The following is a 14,348-nucleotide window of genomic DNA, read 5'->3' as shown; positions in this document are numbered from 1 at the left end:
ACACCCCGGAAAAGCCCCAGTGTTTGTGGGGTTCTACCCACGTGGGGTTCAAACTGTGCTAGAATGAGTCCCCCACGAAGGGAGGGTGGTGCTGGAGAGGAGGTTTCCCCTTTTGAGGTACAGCCCCAGGAATGCAGGGGGGGGTTGTGGGTCCCAGTGAGGCTGTGAGCCCCCTGCTGTCCTCACCCCAACATGACTGGATGCTGAGCCCATGTCCCCAAAAATACCACCCCATGGCCAGCAAAGAGCCTGTTCTGGGCTCTCCTGCTCCCATCTCTCCTTAGTACCACCCTCCCCCATGCCCCCATCCCCTCGAGACCACAGGAAGCTGTCCTTGGAGCATCCCACCCCTTCCCTGGGCACGGAGAGGATCCCATCTCCATCTACCCATTCCGCCGAAGGCAACTCCTTTGGGCCCAAAGTTGCCCAAATTCCCAACGCTTGCAAAGACCACAGCACCACCAGCGGCTCCAATGACAACTTTATTAGTGGATCACCTCCACCTGCAATCCGAAGCGTTCAATGTTTGGGCTAATGTTAGTCCTCGTGCTCCCCGTGGGGGATCTGAGCGGATCCCACACGGGGAGCGCAAGTCTGTGCTCAGTGGCCAAGTGAGCCCCCCTGGAGCGTCTGGTTCTCCCCCCCCACCTCCATCCCACCTTGGCCTCTGCAGGGAGCATGGCCCCACACATAAATACGGACAGACAAGATAACAAAAATAGCATTGAGTATTCACAAATGAATTAAAAACTACTCGACCTGTACAGAGCGGAGCGCGGGCGCGTGTACGTCGACAGGCCCGCGTGGACAGCTGTGTGTGCCAGTGGTGGGCTCTGAAGGATGAGGGGGTTTATTCTGGAAGCTATTAAAGGCTGGAGGTTCCCTGCTCCAGCAGCAGCAGGAGCAAGGGAGGGATGAGGGGGAGGGAAGCCAGACACCTCAGTCACTGCATGCACCCGCAACAGCCACGCACGGATCTGCCAGGGATCTGCCTGCGCTATGGGACTGGGAGCAAACGGGACAGCACGGGAGAGGATCCCACTGTCCCCAAAGAGGCTTCCCAGTGGCCAGCACGGCTCTCAGCCAGTGCCAGCCCTCTCTCTCTCTCTCTCACCTCCTCTGGGCTTGCTTCCCTGCTGGTCCCATGGATCGGCTGCTCCCTGGGCTTTGCCACCTCTGTGAAGGACATCACTCCCCTGCCCTTTCCAATCCCTGGTTCTGGATTCCTGGACACCACAGCCCCAGCTCTCTGCAGAGCTCCTTGTGCCAGGGACAAGTGCTCTCCCCCTTGCCTGCCTCCCTCCTTTGCCAGCCCAGAGGAGCAGGCTGGGGACAGATGAACACAGCCCCACAGCCATCTACATTCGGAAGGAGGAGGAGGAGGAAGAGGACAAGGAACCCTTCCAACCGGGCACAACCCTGGGCCTGGTACACCATCCCAATCCGGGACTGGATGCAGCTCCCAGCAGCTGATGTCCAGGGAGAAGAGGGCTCGGGGGGCTAACTGAGGGCAGAGCTCCTCGCCCCCAGCCTCTGCCTCTTCCTCCTGCTCCCCCCACCACAGGGATGAGCTCTGCCTGGAAAAGCAAGGACGGGACAGGGATGCAGGGAAGCTCCATCCCACTGTGCAGCCTGCCTCTTCCCGGTGCCTAAGCATGGAGACGGGGGCATGGAGCCTGACCCTTGCTCTGGCTGGGGAACCTTATATTAGTGACACATCTACACACACGCACGCACTCACACATGCAAAAATAAGTCTGTTTATTCTCTTCCACGTGGTTTGGAGGACCCTGCAGGGCTGGGACACCTTCTAGCCTGTTGCCCCACAGCTGCCTGGACCTCCCCGGCGCTGGGAGCCGGTGGCTGAAGTGCTGCATTGGCCTCAGCGCCTTTAAAACACAACGGAACAGTAAATAAGACGGGCTACGATAAAAGGAGCTGGGCGGCACGAGGGAGGCGACTCCGCGGAGCAGGGTGGTGCTCAGCCGGGACCCAGGAGCTGCTCCCCCGCGCCGGTGCCGGTGCTCGGGAGCGGAGTGTAGTGGATGTGGCGGTGAAGGCGCAGCCGTCCTGGCGACGGGGGGCTCGGCGGAGGGTCACTTGCGGCTCAGCAGGGATCCCAGCAGAAGCACTCCGGCCACCGTCGCCCCGGTCAGGAGCCATTTGTTGAAGGTCTCCTGGCCCTTCCTCACCTCGGCAGCAGCATCGTTCCCGTAGAGGTCCACAAAGCGCTCCTGCGGGAAGAGGGAAGGGTGAGCAGAGGGGTGGGAGTGGAGCACGGAGCACTGGCAGGAGAGTGGCGGTGTGGAGCGGGTGGATGACAGATGCCTTGTGCCTCCTCGCTCTGAATCATGCACAGAGGGCAATGGGGGAAGCACAGGACCAGTCATGAGAGAAGAGGATGCCAGAAAGGATTTGTGAGGAGAACACCACGCAGGCAGGGCAGGGGATGCATCACGTGCTCTTGGCTCTCTAAAATTAGCATCCAAGTGTGATAGAAATCATTGCAGCAGGAACACACTGGGCTCCATTCCCTGGCCGAGGCCTGGGGAAGCAGCAGCAGGGCTGATGCCCACAGTGGTGAGCCCACACCATGCATCCCACCACTGATTTCATCTCCACACTGCTGCATCCTGGCACGACGAGCGCTCCCAGATCCTGGCCCTCACAGGTTACTCCACAACACCAACTGGATTTCGTGAATCCCTGTGGCAAAGGCAGACACTGGGTCGCCAAACTACTGCCTTCCCACGGCTTCAGGAGAGCAGGCCAAGCACGAGGCTTGGCCAGGAATGCAGTCACTCCGGCCCAGCTCGTCCAAGCCGGCTGCCTCCAGCCCTTCATCTCCAGCAAGAGCTGGGAAGATTTAGGAAGAACCACAGCCCCTTTCCCTGGGGCTGGGGACAGGTGGCCATGGCCTGGACTGGGGGAGATGGAGGGCAGAGAGAAACCACCAGAGTTGAACTGCTCCTGAAAACAGGTATGTCGTGCCCAGGCAGCTCCTCCATGGCACACTGCCAACACTCCTGCTGCCCCAGGCACCAGGAACCTTGGCCCACTGTGAGGAGAGCTGCTGGGGTCCCTGGGCTGCACACAGAAGGGCAGGAGGGGTCCCTGGGCAGGCTGTAGGAAGCAGGGAAACATGGCCCAGGATCTCCCAGGTTTATCAGGGCTGAGCAGGAGCCACAGGGCCAGAGGGAGCGGGAGCTGCGAGCTCCAGGCTCGGGGATCGCCAGCAGCTTGGCGTCAGCAGGGGCTCGATGCTGTCGCACCTCGGGTCCATCTTCCCAAGAAGGTCCCCTGTTCCCTGATAAGTGAAGGCAGTTCCAGTAACCCGGCTGCTCTGGGAAAGCAGAGATAAGCCCAGCTGACGCTGTGCTCGTGTCACGCCTCACCACGGGCTCCACGCAGACTGGAGCAGCATCCCTGCCTGCCCTCCCGGTCTGGCAGCTCTGCCTGCACGCTGCTTCCCACGCCTGCCCACAGCCTGCGGCCACAGCACTGCAGGGGTTGGGTGCCCAGGTCATGGTTGGCACCCGTGTCACTCATGGAACATGGTGCCAATCTCCCAGCTCCCACAAAACAGCTGCATGCTCGTTCCCAGGGAGCCAGGTTGTGTCCCTCTCCATGGCCACAGGCCTCCCCACCACGGGGGATCCGGTCCTTGATGGGCTGCACTCAGCACCCACCTCTGCCAACAAGGCTCTTCTCCACCTCTCACCAAACACCAGCATCTCCACCTCCCCCGTCTGCCTTCCACACCCTGTGACCATGAGGAGGCACCCACAGACCCAAGGGCAGCGTGTTGGGACAACGGGGACTTTGGGACTTTGCTAACTCACCCCAGGGCATGTCACTGCTGCTGCCTCACTCAGAGTCCTCTTCAGGGATGTGACAATCATCCCCATGACTCACACCACATACATGGAGTGGCAGAAGGCAGCTCGCTTCCCACCATGCCTGCCAGCTGGCATGGGATCCGTGGAGGTGTTGCACGGTGTCCCAGCCCCACAGGAATGGGCAGCTTGCAGGCAGGTGCTGTCCAGGGAGAAAGGTGAAGGCTGCTGCCCACTGCCAGCCCCTCTGCCCGGCCACTCACCCAGGGAACAGCCAGTGACGTGCTGCAGGAGAGGGATGGGAGGAAAGCCCAAATCCAAGGAGGGGGTATTTTAAATTCTGGCACAGGAATTCCCTCTGCTGACAGGTGATGAGCACAGAGCTGTGACAGGGCAGGGCAAGCAGCAGCATTTGCTGAGAGCAGGCTGGCAGGGATGGAGGGCACAGGGAACTGGGGCAAAAGGCACAGCCTTGTCCAAAAACACCACCCTTACAACACCTGTGCCAGGGGAGGTTTAAGTTGGACAGGAGGAAAAGGTTCTTCACCCAGAGGGTGGTTGGGCATTGGAACAGGGTCCCCAGGGAAGTGATCCTGGCACCAAGCCTGAATCAGAGTTCAATGAGCATTTGGACAATGCTCTCAGGGACAGGGTGGGATTGTTGGGCTGTCCTGTGCAGGGACAGGAGTTGGACTTCAGCGATCCCTGTGGGTCCCTTCTCTCTGTGCCAGGGCCCTGGCCCCAGGGATGGTCCTCCCCTGGTACACACCTCCCTGACACTCACACACAGCACCTGGTCCTGCAGGGTGCTCAGCAGGAGGAAGGAGGCTGCACCCTCACAACGCATTCCCCAGAAAAACCTGCTTTCCTCAGGGAGTCAGTAGGACCTGCCCCACTGAGAGTCCCACACATCTCCACAGGCTCCTCCTGCCCCCTGGCAGGGATGTCCCTGCTGTCCCCAGGAAGGCTGCACTGGTGGACAGGGCCACACAGCCACCTGGCCTCTCCATGGGACAGGCACCCCCCCGGCCGGGCAGGGAGCCAGGGAGGGCTGGCAGCCGGCTCTCCCTGCTGCTTTTTCCATGGCATGTGCCACCGAGCTTGTGGAAAGGCAGTTCCAAGAAGCGTGTTTTGAAGCCTTTACTTCTAAGAAAAGGAAGTGTTTGCTGCAGGAGAGATAAATGGCGCACGGTGAACGCAGAGCTATCGGGTGCTACAGACGGAGGGCAGCATGGCCAGAGCCCGGCACGGGCAGGGAGGGGGCATGAGCCCTTCTCCTTCCCTTGGGAAGGGAGCAGCAGCTGCTGGATCCACAGCTGGGGGCCACAGGGGACCCGAGGAGAGCGCCTTGCCCTTCCTCAGGGAAACAGCCCCAGGAGCTGCGATAGCTCAGCCCCTGCACAACTGCGATCCCAGATGTGTCCCCTGGGAAACAGATCCCAGACCGGAGGGAGTGGGAAAACAGGCAGGAGTATCCTCCCTGCCTGTTCCGGGGGGGTTGAAGGTTAGGGAAAGGCAGCTTGCTCTGTTCCCACACCACCCCGGGCCTCGGCTGCTCCGCACCTGAAGCTCAGCACTCCCAGGACCGATCCTGACCTCTCTGTCCTGGTGTTTGGGATCTCAGGCTAGCCCAGACACGTCCAGATATTTCTGGCCTCCCCCCAGTCACCTTTATCTGAGAGGAAATATTTGGAATTCCTGAGTCAATCACAAGGACTATGGTAGCAACAGCACGTCAGTGTCCCAGCCGCTCTCTCTCCCTGTGCCAGTGGGCCTCTTCCAGCAGAGGGGATGGGCTGTTCCCCTGCTGAACACCCTGTTCCACTGCTGAACACCCGTCACATCCCCTTCCCCACCCCGGGTGACCGACATGTCCCGGAGGAGGACGCTCTGGGGCAGGCAGTGAGGAGGCAGAGACGTTATTCCTACGCAAGAGGCAATCCCTTGCCCTGGCCTCTCCTCCCCAGAGCTGGAGAAGGAAGAAACGTTTTCTTGTTGGAGCCTAAAGCCAGCACTTGCTGGGGAAATTGAGGTGAGGGGGGTTTCCCTCCTTGCACAAGGCAGAGGACCCGGAGAGTCAGGCTCCACCACCCCACAGAGGCAGGGCAGGAAGGTTCTGCAGTGCCAAAGGTTCTCTGGACACTGGCTGAGACACTACTCACATCCTGACCTGGGAAGTGGAACACCCAAAATTTGAGGCTCTCACTGGTTTCGTTGGTTTCATTCACCAGCGCTGCCTGCAAGGGAGGGAGAACAGTTGCTGGATCCCATTCAGGGTGAGCAGAGCAGAGCAGGTTCCTCTTTCAAGATAAGCCCCAACACTTGGGGAAAGAGGATTCGGTGACATCAAGCCATGAGGGCAGGTGAAGGAAGCAGATGTGGGCAATGAATCCCCATCTGGCCCCTGGTGAGGCGGGAGAGCAGAGAGGGGAGGGCTCTGAGTTTGGGGGCTCAAAGTTTGCCTCGCACAGGACACTGAAGGGTAGGAAGGTAATCGAGAGCACCAGTACAAAGCTCTGAAAACCAGCAGAGAAGAGCCAGGCACTACTGGGAGTATTCAGGTGAACTGGTGGCACTTGGTCAGACTTTGACAGAGACTCAGACTCCAGCAGGGGCTCTGGAGCTTCCCCACAGCTCTGATACCCAGTCAGACACCCACAGCAACCACCTCAGCACGCACAGCAGCCTTTTCCACCCAAGGATCCTCGTGTCTTTCATCAGAACTGAGCTGGTTCTCCAAAACCTCCCGTGGGATAAGTCAGTGCTGTTCCCAGATGGATCAACAGAGATGCAGGGAGGTTAAGTGCCTTCCCCAGAGCTGTATGCAAGCCAGCAGCGTGAGCCACACATCTGACTCCCAACCCAGGCATTCTCATCACGAGGCAATGTTTCCCTTGAAAACAAGGCTGTTTCTGTTTTACCTTCGCCGTAAGTACAGCTGTGTTCCTGCTCAGAGCTCTAACAGCAACCGCCGGCCAGGAGCGGAGTCATCTGGATGACCAGACATTTGTTAATGAGATGCTGGGAACAGTTTTGTGCTGAGCAGAGAGACAAGGACGGAAAAAGAAAGGCAGCAGCTCAGAGCACAGACCACAACAAAGCCCTGCATCGACAGCAACCTGCTCCCAGAGCCCCCTTGAGCTGCCAGCTCACCACATGGAACTGGCATATGCGAACCTGGAGGTGAAACACGGGGAGGGGGGGAGAAGAGGCAGCTGAGAGCTTTAAGAATAAAAGAAAACATAAGTGTTCCCAAAGGATGCCACTAGGATCCTGTAAACACATCTCTGTGGGTCCCTATGTGATACGAGAAGAGATCCTGGAGGCTCTCCCTCTGCCCTGCTTTCCCTCACACCATATCCCTGTGTGGCTCCCACCACCCCCAGCCTGGAAAGGAGGGCAGCAGGGACAGTGTGACTGCATCAGTCACAGCCCTGCCTGCAGTATCAGGACTTGAGGTCAAGGTGAGCCCCAGACACAGCAGCATGCCAAGGGCCTGCCATCCAAGGCCGAAGTCTCAGACTTTCTCCACAGAAACACAGAATCTTAGAATGGCTGGAAGAGACCTTAAAGAGACCATCTAATTCCAATCCCCTTCTACGGGCAGGGAAGATCCACAGTTCATCCTCCTGGTCCCCACCACAAACCCTGGGCAGGCTTGGAATGGGGTGGGCAAGGGGCTCTGGGGACAGGGGGAGAGGAAGGGGCTTTTGGGACAACACGCTGCAGGTGCAAATACTCCAGAGACTCAGTTCTAACTGTTATGCAAATGGTGACCTCCAGGGAAGCAGCTGCTGATCTCCATGACAATGGTAGGGAATGCCACCCACCCACTGCCTCTCCTGCCCCTGGAGCCGGTGGCACTGGGGTGCTAAGGGTGCTGGGGTGTTGAGGGTGCTGGGGTGCTGTCCCTGCCCAAACCCCAGGGTTCTCCATTCACTGAAACCTGAGACTCTGAAGGAGGCAGCTATAAATTCAAAAGGGTCATTAAACAAGCACATCCCCTCCTCATTCTCCTCCCACTAACCGAGGGGTTTCGCTGTGGGGCTGCAGGGTGGGGGGACCAGCAAGGAGGTTGCCTCTGGGGCCAAAGCCCAACAGACCTTCGGGGCTCCAGCCTAGCCCGGGCCAAAGCCAGCTCTTTTCTAACCAGAAACAAACCCTCACTAGCACATTCCAGCCCTAATCCTTGCCGTGGCAGCCTCCTGTCAAACTGGTTTCATCACCGGCTCCAGGGAACCTGCAATAACCCCACACCATTCAGCACAATTTCAGCGTTTTCCAAATACATGAAAGAGGCTACGGTGACAGCTGTAACCCCCGTCCCTGCCCCGGGAGACTGCTGTGCACAGCACGAGATGGAGAGCAGGGAATTGCGCTCTCCGTTCCAGAAATCTGCTGAAACATTCATGTGTATTAAAGCCGGAGACGATGTGAATGACTAATCCACTTGCATCCATCTTTCATCAGTGTTTTCTCCCAGAGCTAAGCGGGCTGAGGGCTCCCGAAGGTGCGGCAGCCCCGGCCGGCACCGGTCCCGCTCGGCAGCGGGACTGCTGGCAGGCAACACGGCCCCGGTACAAAGGCACAGCGAAGAACACATTGGCTGAGCCGGATCCACTCAAGAGATTAGCACCTGCTGGGAATGGGATTGTTTTCCAAAGGGCATTAAGTGGAATAGTCCGAGGAAAGACGGTCTCTCTGATGCTTCTCCCCACCGGACAGATGGTGTCTGAGCCCCGCAGCGGAGCAGCCTTTGTGCGAGGGGCGCGCTCGGGGGGCAGGGAAGGCTCCTGCTTTCATGTCCCGGTTATCTGCCCGGGAGCAACGAGTGCCACGGCCAGCTCGCTGTGCCGGACGGACGGCACCTCGGCAGGGTCACCCACACCCGGGGAACTGAGCTCAGTTTTCACCTTGTCACTGCTCTTCCCGCACGTCACAGCTCCTGTGCAATCGCGCCCTTGTGTAAGCGTGGGGAAACCTGTGCCGAGGAGATGTGCCACGCTCACGTGTGCCCGGCTGCCGAGCCACGTTCCCTCCCGCCAGGGGACGAGTGGGCGATGCTGACAGCTCTCCCCGGCCCTCACCCTCGCCGCAAGCCTCATCCCAAAGGGAATGGCAGCGTTAGCAGGGCCCACGGATAACGGGCAGGGGTGCGGGGACAGCCCTCAGGGGAGGTGGGCCCTGGGGAACGGCTGCCCAGTTCTGCCTCAGCCACTCGTCCTCCAGCATCCCGGAGGAGCGAGGGCCAAGCTTCACCACTTCCCACTTCAGCCCCAGCACCTCACGAGGCTGCTGTAATTCTTACATGCCACTTGAATGAAAAAAAAGGGGAAAGGGTGGAGGTGCAGGAAGAGGAGGAAGATGTGCTCATTCTGTTTTCACTTCCTGTTAGTCCACATGAAATCTCAAATGATTCAGGCCACAAAGTCCCTTTTAGCAAAATCCTTGCTGACTTGAGGGCAGGAAGCACAGTAGGCAGCTGATGCAGCAAACATGGGAGAGAGTGGTGCAGCATGAGAAGGAGACTTTGTGCTCTGCCCTGGGCTCTTCCATGCATGTTGTTGCATGAAATAATCACTGGCTGGTGCACTGGAAGCTTCTAAATGAGGTCAGTTGCTCTATTAAAAGATATTAGCTCTCCAGCAAGTTTAATACGCTGGTGAGCCATACCAGTAGAGGATGGAGGCACTTGCAACACTCCATTATGGCCCATTTACAGGTAGCAACACCTCATTTTCTCCATACATAAGTCATATGTCACACAGGCACTACCCAGGGCCACACACACGCCCAGCTCTCACATCCCAGCCCAAACCCTGAGCCAGCTCACCGCGAGTCACACACACAGAGTAATGTCACACTGCCACTAACCATGTCCCTGCACAACTCTCATAGTGTTCCCAGCCTTCCTCAGCCTCAGTGGTGGCACAAACCAGAGAGATGGGCAAATGGGACTGGTATCATTTGGAGAAGTGATGCAGGCAGACAGCTGTCCTGCTCCACCTGAGCGTGACATTAGCTGCATTCAAACCAAACCAGCTCTGTGCCAGCCCAGACCACTTCTCTGAGCTTTCCAAAGAGCCCTTCACCCTCCTGCAGAGAAGAGAACCCTTCCATGCTCCTTCAGGGAGCAGCCAGCTCCAGCAGCTCCCTTTCAAGTCCTACCCCAGGAGCCAGGTCACCACACGGCTCTGCCCCACGGCCCCTCACGCTCCTGGTGTGAGCAGCTCCATCTCCTGCTCCAAGCCCTGCCTGCTGCCAACTTGTCACGTTTTGGAGTGTTTGATTTTACTCTTAAGAGCACCTGTCTGGCAGCAGCAGAGGCAGGGAGAACCTGCCTGCTCTTTGTTCTTGGCCAGGTGGAGCACAGAGCAGGACACCTGCCTCGGTGGCCCTCTGAGCTCAGGTGCAGGGCTGTGAGCCAGGGACCTCCAGGACCATCCCAGATCAGGAGTGGGGGCTCAAGAGCTGAGCCCAGCCCCGCTCCCACTGGAGGCTCCTCATCTCCAGGGCTCATCTCCCGGAGCAGGATACTGATGCCAGGAGCTAGCTACTAATTGGATCTACTTAAATCAGCAGCTACGTCTGCAGACACAGCTGAAACACAAGCTTGAGCAGGAAGGAGGATAATGCAATAAATTCAAGCAGCTCTCCCCCAGGGAATTGCACAGACCCCTGAAACTTCCCTCTTTGCAGATACAGCCTATTACCCTTCCCTGGGCATGCTGTGCCAGTGCAGGGGCAACCAGCCTTTGAAAGAGTAACCAGCCCAAAGCCCCCTGAAACACCAAGCTCCCCCAGCTCCCTGCTCCCAGCAGCAGAGGGAAGGCAGACCAGTTACAGCACAACGCTCAAACAGTCCCCGTGGCCATGGGAGCCTCTCTGGTTAACGCTCCGAATCCCGCTCCTCCCTCCCTCCCTCGCTACCCGGAGGCAGGCAGGCAGCAGCGCTGAGTGCACTGGGTTTCCCATTAAAGAGATCCTGGGAGACAGCACTGGGCTGGTACACGTGAGCACGTGTCCGAGAGAAGACACGGGCGGCTGGAGAGAGATGCTGGAGCTGCAGCGGGCGTTCCCGCCTGCAGGCAGTCCTTCCCAGCACTGCTCAGCCCTCTCGATTCTTTTTTTTTTTTCCCTCTCTTTTTTTTTTTTTGTGCTAACTAAATTAAACATGAGGATAAAATAAGCAAAAAAATACCTAAAAATAAAAAATAAACCGAGCATTTCTACAGCACAACTAGGTCACAGCTCCCCAGCATGCGAGTCGCGGCAGCCACGGCTCAGCCCCTTGAGCCCTCCCTGGGTTCAAAACTGACATCTCTCTTAAAAGGCTGCCCCCGAAACCCACACCTGCTCCCCGGTAAGCCCAGCTGGAGCCATCTGCTAACGGCTCTGCCTCCCGGCAGCCCTGGGCACCCTCGCTCCAGAGCACAGGGCTGCTCAGCTGCTGTGGCAGAGAGTAACCCTTCTCCCCACCTGAACACGGCAGGGCCAGCCAGTGCCCTGAGACTGCTGCCCCCCTCCGTGGGCGCACCTCTCCCACGCCTTTGGAATGCATGTTCCCTAACTTTAGCTCTTAGCATCCCAAGGATGATTAGGAGCAGGACTTCAGAGAGATCCTGCACCAAGCACCCCCTCTGCTCATCCTTCCAGGTGAGGAGCAGGGAGGAGGAAGTTTCCCGGTCCAAGGCCAGGGCAGTAAAGCAAGGAGTGCCCTGGCACCGAGGGATGCCGCTTCCCTTTCATGCCTCTACTCTGTGTCTTAATCTTTAGTGGCTCAGAACAATAGTGTTTAAGGGAACCATCCCACGCGGGAGGGTGGAGGAGGAGAGCAGAGGGTGGAGGAGAGCATGGCTGCTCTCCTGCCACCACAAGGCAGAGCCACCCGCAGCGAATACCTGTGCTCTGAGTCAGCAGGTAGGTCAACATCCCGGCTGCTCTCAGGATCCCCAGAGGGGACAGAGCAGCTGCCCCCAGCCCCCTTCTGCTCCCACGGCAGAAGCCACCATTAATTCCTCGCCTCTCGGTTCAGCAGGTCTGCAACACTTCTACAACTGATATCCATCCCCTCCCTTCCCCCAGCTCCTCCTGGGAATACTCTGGCTTTACAGCTAGTGAGGAAAGAGCTGCTGGAGAAATACTCCTTGTAACGTCAAGACGGGACTGTGCTCACAGCCGTCAGCTGCTTGGTAAAAACCCAGGGAGACAGAAGCTTAAGCAAAGGTCTCGGAGCACCACACCACCATTCATCTGCAGCCGGTGTGTGCCGCAGGCGTGTCACCGCTCCCGGGTGACACAAACCGTACAGAAGCTCCAGAGAAATCAGGCACAGCACCCCAGACACGTACAGAAAGCTGCAGCTTCCACTGGGGAGAAGAGAGCACGTTGCTCCCATCCACCCCTTCTGCTGCACTGGGACACCCCATTGCTGCTGAAACAGGGAGAGACCCCGGGCAATGCTCCGGGGACCCGGCTCTGGCGTCAGAGAGGAACAGGATGAGCAGGCGGAATGACATTGCCGAGAGCAGCTGTGAACACAGAGCAGCAAGAAACAGTTTGTTAATTATTTCACAGGTCTTTTTTTAAACGACACTCAGCTCTTCGGATTACAGAACCTCGGAGTGCTTTACGAATCCGAGTTGCCAGTGGCTCCCCTGGGAGGAAAGGAAACGTTATCCCTTTCGCTGAAGGACCCCGGGGTTAAGTGGGCTGCTCTGAGCCACAGCCAGCCACGGGCAGGAGCTTGGGCTTTCCAGGCGCCTGCTCTAAACACACATCTAAGGAACGTAATCAAACTGCACCGCACACCGAGAGGCAGCTCGGAAAACAGGCAGGGCCCCAGAGAAAGGAAAACCAGTTTAAAGGGGGTGAGGAGCAGAGCTCTGAAATCAGCCTTTGCATCGCTCTCGGTCTAGTGGCAGGAATGCTGCTGCGGGCCGGGCAGGAAGCTGCAGTGGAAGTCATTCCAATGGCATTTCCTGGAGAGCACTGCAGAAAAGCCTCCCAGGTCGCAGGCAGGGTGAGGAGCTGCCAGGGCTCTGCTGAGCCCAGTTCTCCAGCCCTCAGTGAGGATGCAGCTACCTGGGCTGCTCACTCCAGGCAGGACAGTCTGAGCCAAGACCCTGCCAGTGGCTCCCAAAGCCAGGGAGGAACACCCAGGATTGTGAAGGGACAGGGGAGACCCCGCTGGCAGGAGGACAGTATTTTTTTCACCCCAAGCAGGTGATGACAATGGGGCCATGGTCTCAGCTGCAAGGGATCAAGGCTGTAAAATAATTACAGAGGCCAAAGTGCAAAGTGACAGCCCAGCTGAGCTCCACAGGCCACCGAAGGGGATTCACAGAATGGTTTGGGCTGGAAGGTACCTTAAAGTCCATCTCATTCCAACTCCTCTGCCATGGGCAGGGACACCTTCCATCAGCCCAGGTTGCTCCAAGCCCCGCCCAACCTGGCTGTGAACACTTGCAAGGATGGGGCAGCCACAGCTTCTCTGGGCAAGCTGTGCCAGGGCCTCAGGACCCCCACAGGGAAAAATTCCTTCCTAACATACAATCTGACCCTGCCCTCTGTCAGTGTGAAACCATTCCCCCTTGTCCTGTCACTCCATCCTTTTGTCCAAAATCCCCCTGCAGCTCTCTTGGAACCCCTTTAGGCATTGGAAGGGGCTCTAAGGTCTCCTCAGAGCCTTCTCTTCTCCAGGCTGAACAATCCCAACTCTCGCAGTCTGTCTCCAAAGAATTCATCTCCAAGAGTGCAAAGCGTGGCCTTGGCTATGCTCAGTCACCTCCACAGTCAGCTCTGCTGTGTGGTGGTGTGGTGGCCAGCACGTGAAACCAGTCTCAAACAGGATTAGAAGTGCTGGCATCTCAAACAGGATTAGAAGTGCTGGGACATTCCCGAAAACCAACATGTTCAATGCTCAGAAGGGCAGAGCTCTGGCAAATGACACTCCCAGGTAACGTGGTGTTGGCAGGGACAGCTTGTGCAGGATACCTGGGTGATGGCACAAGGTCAAGAAATGTTTCCCAAGAGCTGAGAATCGAAGTGTAGCTCTCAACCTGAAACCATTGAGGAGCCTGGAGCCAGAGCACAGGACGAAATCCCAGCTGCACTCTGTCATATGACACAGGCTGAGTCATTTCCTACCATTCAGAAAAAACTAAAAAGATAGAAAATGAGTGTGCTATATTGAAATCTTCAAAGGGTTTTCCCCAAAGAGAACCACAAGCTTCCAAGTCCACTGCAGAGCAACGCAACACATGTCCCAGCACACAAAGTCCTGTGTGGCCAGGGCCAGCTGAGAGCCCGGGAAGCACCACGCAGTCATAGGAAGCAGTCCATCCTCCTTCAGCCTAGCCCAGTTTGTTGGGATTCAGATGTGACTGGTGACAAAGACGCCGTTTGCTTTCACAGCCCCCTCACACTGGTTCCCACCACAGGCCCTACAAACAGGAAACCTCTGACTTGCCACCCACAGATACACCTCCAAGCCCCTCCAGAACGCCCTCC

General features: G+C 57.8%; 1 protein-coding gene across 4 annotated transcripts in view; it reads right to left on the bottom strand.

Annotated features, from left to right (window-relative positions):
- Positions 1 to 469: 469 nt before the first annotated feature.
- Positions 470 to 14,348, bottom strand: part of BCL2L1 (BCL2 like 1) — an 18,730-nt gene continuing 4,851 nt past the window's right edge. For all 4 annotated transcript variants that reach the window (XM_050314168.1, XM_050314170.1, XM_050314167.1 and 1 more), the window contains exon 3: positions 470 to 2,234. In XM_050314168.1, the coding sequence (XP_050170125.1) occupies positions 2,097 to 2,234 (138 nt within the window). In that variant the 3' untranslated portion in view covers positions 470 to 2,096. The remainder of the gene's footprint in view (positions 2,235 to 14,348) is intronic.

This window comes from Myiozetetes cayanensis, unplaced genomic scaffold, assembly GCF_022539395.1.
Source record: "Myiozetetes cayanensis isolate MyiCay16 unplaced genomic scaffold, myiCay2020 scf19, whole genome shotgun sequence".
Taxonomy (NCBI): domain Eukaryota; kingdom Metazoa; phylum Chordata; class Aves; order Passeriformes; family Tyrannidae; genus Myiozetetes; species Myiozetetes cayanensis.
The sequence above is the reverse complement of the archived record's forward strand: the minus strand, read 5'-3'. Positions and strand labels throughout refer to the sequence as shown.